The 1,528-nt window shown below is 69.0% G+C and overlaps 2 protein-coding genes across 2 annotated transcripts in view; one reads left to right on the forward strand and one right to left on the reverse strand.

Moving 5' to 3' along the window:
- Positions 1–499, forward strand: part of MNEG_6186 (Zinc finger protein) — a gene marked incomplete at both ends in the record, with an annotated part of 2,828 nt that extends 2,329 nt beyond the window's left edge. Inside the window, one exon of the mRNA XM_014045343.1 lies at positions 109–499. Within this exon, the coding sequence (XP_013900797.1) occupies positions 109–499 (391 nt within the window). The remainder of the gene's footprint in view (positions 1–108) is intronic.
- Positions 500–1,179: 680 nt separating this feature from the next.
- Positions 1,180–1,500, reverse strand: MNEG_6187 (hypothetical protein; the record flags this gene model as incomplete). The annotated part of the gene is made up of 1 exon (XM_014045344.1): positions 1,180–1,500. A coding segment is annotated over one exon (321 nt), but the record flags the coding sequence as incomplete, so codon positions are not given.
- Positions 1,501–1,528: the final 28 nt, after the last annotated feature.

Consider the following 1,528-nt stretch of genomic DNA (forward strand, 5'->3'; position numbering starts at 1 on the left):
GGCGGAGGGTGGGGGCGCGGCTGACGCTGACCTGGTGTGGACAGATGAGGTTTGCTCCATCGAGGAGCGGCGTGCGTCCTTGTCGCGATACGCGGCCGGGAAATTCAGATCCGCAGGCGCCAGCGCCCAGCAGCCCTCCGCAGGCGCCAGCGCCCAGCAGCCCTCCGCCTCGGCGCCGCCCCAGCAGCAGCAGCAGCAGCAGCAGCAGCAGCAGCAGCAGCAGCAGCAGCAGCAGCACTACCAGCAGCAGCAGCAGGCCTCGGCGCCGCCGGGGCCCCCGGCGCCCGCACCCCTGCCGACGGCTGCGGGCGTGCCGCTGCCCGCGCGCGGCCTAGCGCCGTCTCCGCAGCTCGGACTGCGGCCACCGGGGCCGCCGGCGCCGATTGGGGCCCCGCCGGTCATGCTGCGGCCGCCGGGGCCGCCGCCTGTTGCGGGCGGGTCCCTGCCGACGGGCGGGCAGCTGCACCTGCCGCAGGCAGCTCCCGGACCCCCCAGGTAGCAGCAGCGTATCCAATCCGTTCCGCAGTGTTGTGCCTTTTGGTGGCCAGCAAAGGCCTCTGTCCGCCTCGCCCCGTGCCAACCGCTGCGGGTCCTGTGGACATGCAGTGTCCTGCCCTGCGACTGGCCCCGGCGAGCAGGCGCGGCCCCGAGTATTTCAACTCTACAAACTAGCTCATATCCCGCCTGTGGCTGCAACGCACTTCTTCGCCTCAAGCCTTGCGTTTGAGGTGCCAATGCTCACCGGCGCCCCCACGCTGCTGATCCGACCCGCGTCGGAGCGCCGTGGCCTCGCAGGTCTGCCTGGGTAAAAATCCCAAATACGCTGCGCCGCGGTATTCTTCCCCGACCGCGGCCCAACAGCCCACCGGACTCGCATCTGGGCTTATAATTGTAACACCGAGCTAGCTCACCCGGCAATCAAACGCATTGATTTGTGCGCGCTGCCAGCCTGCAGCGCCCTGCTGCCGCCGAATGCGGCGTATCTATGACACATGATGACATCATGAAAGAAACAGTCAGGCGAGTGGAGAGCGAGCGAGCACTTTGAAAGCATATGATACATAAGTGGCTGTCTGACAGGACGCCTGAGGCTATCTGTGCTACAACTGCAATCCACTCATAGCAACCGTTGCGTGTGTCAGACAAGCAGACAGTGGCGCCTTGCACCACAGGAGGCGCTCAACGCCTGGCCAGCTCCAGGTTGCCCGCCGGCGCCCCAACGGCGGCTGTGGGCAGCACCGCCGCCGTCACCAGCCGCACAAACCGGATCTCAAGCAGCGTCGACAGCACCGGCACCGGCAGCACGGCCGGCACGCCGCCGCCACAGGTCCCTGCTTCTTGTTCGCCGGGGCTGCCGTCCCCGCCTCCATGGCTGCCAGGGGCGTGGTATGACGCCGGGACGAGCAGGTCCCCAAAGTCAACGGAGCCCCGCCCCCTGAGCCACTGCAGCTCAGACAGCTCCCGCAGCAGCGCCGCGCGCTGCCCGCCGCCGCCCCGCAGCTGCCGCACCGCGCCGCGCCGCGCGGCG

This window comes from Monoraphidium neglectum (genome assembly GCF_000611645.1).
Source record: "Monoraphidium neglectum strain SAG 48.87 unplaced genomic scaffold scaffold00983, whole genome shotgun sequence".
In the NCBI taxonomy this organism is placed as follows: domain Eukaryota; kingdom Viridiplantae; phylum Chlorophyta; class Chlorophyceae; order Sphaeropleales; family Selenastraceae; genus Monoraphidium; species Monoraphidium neglectum.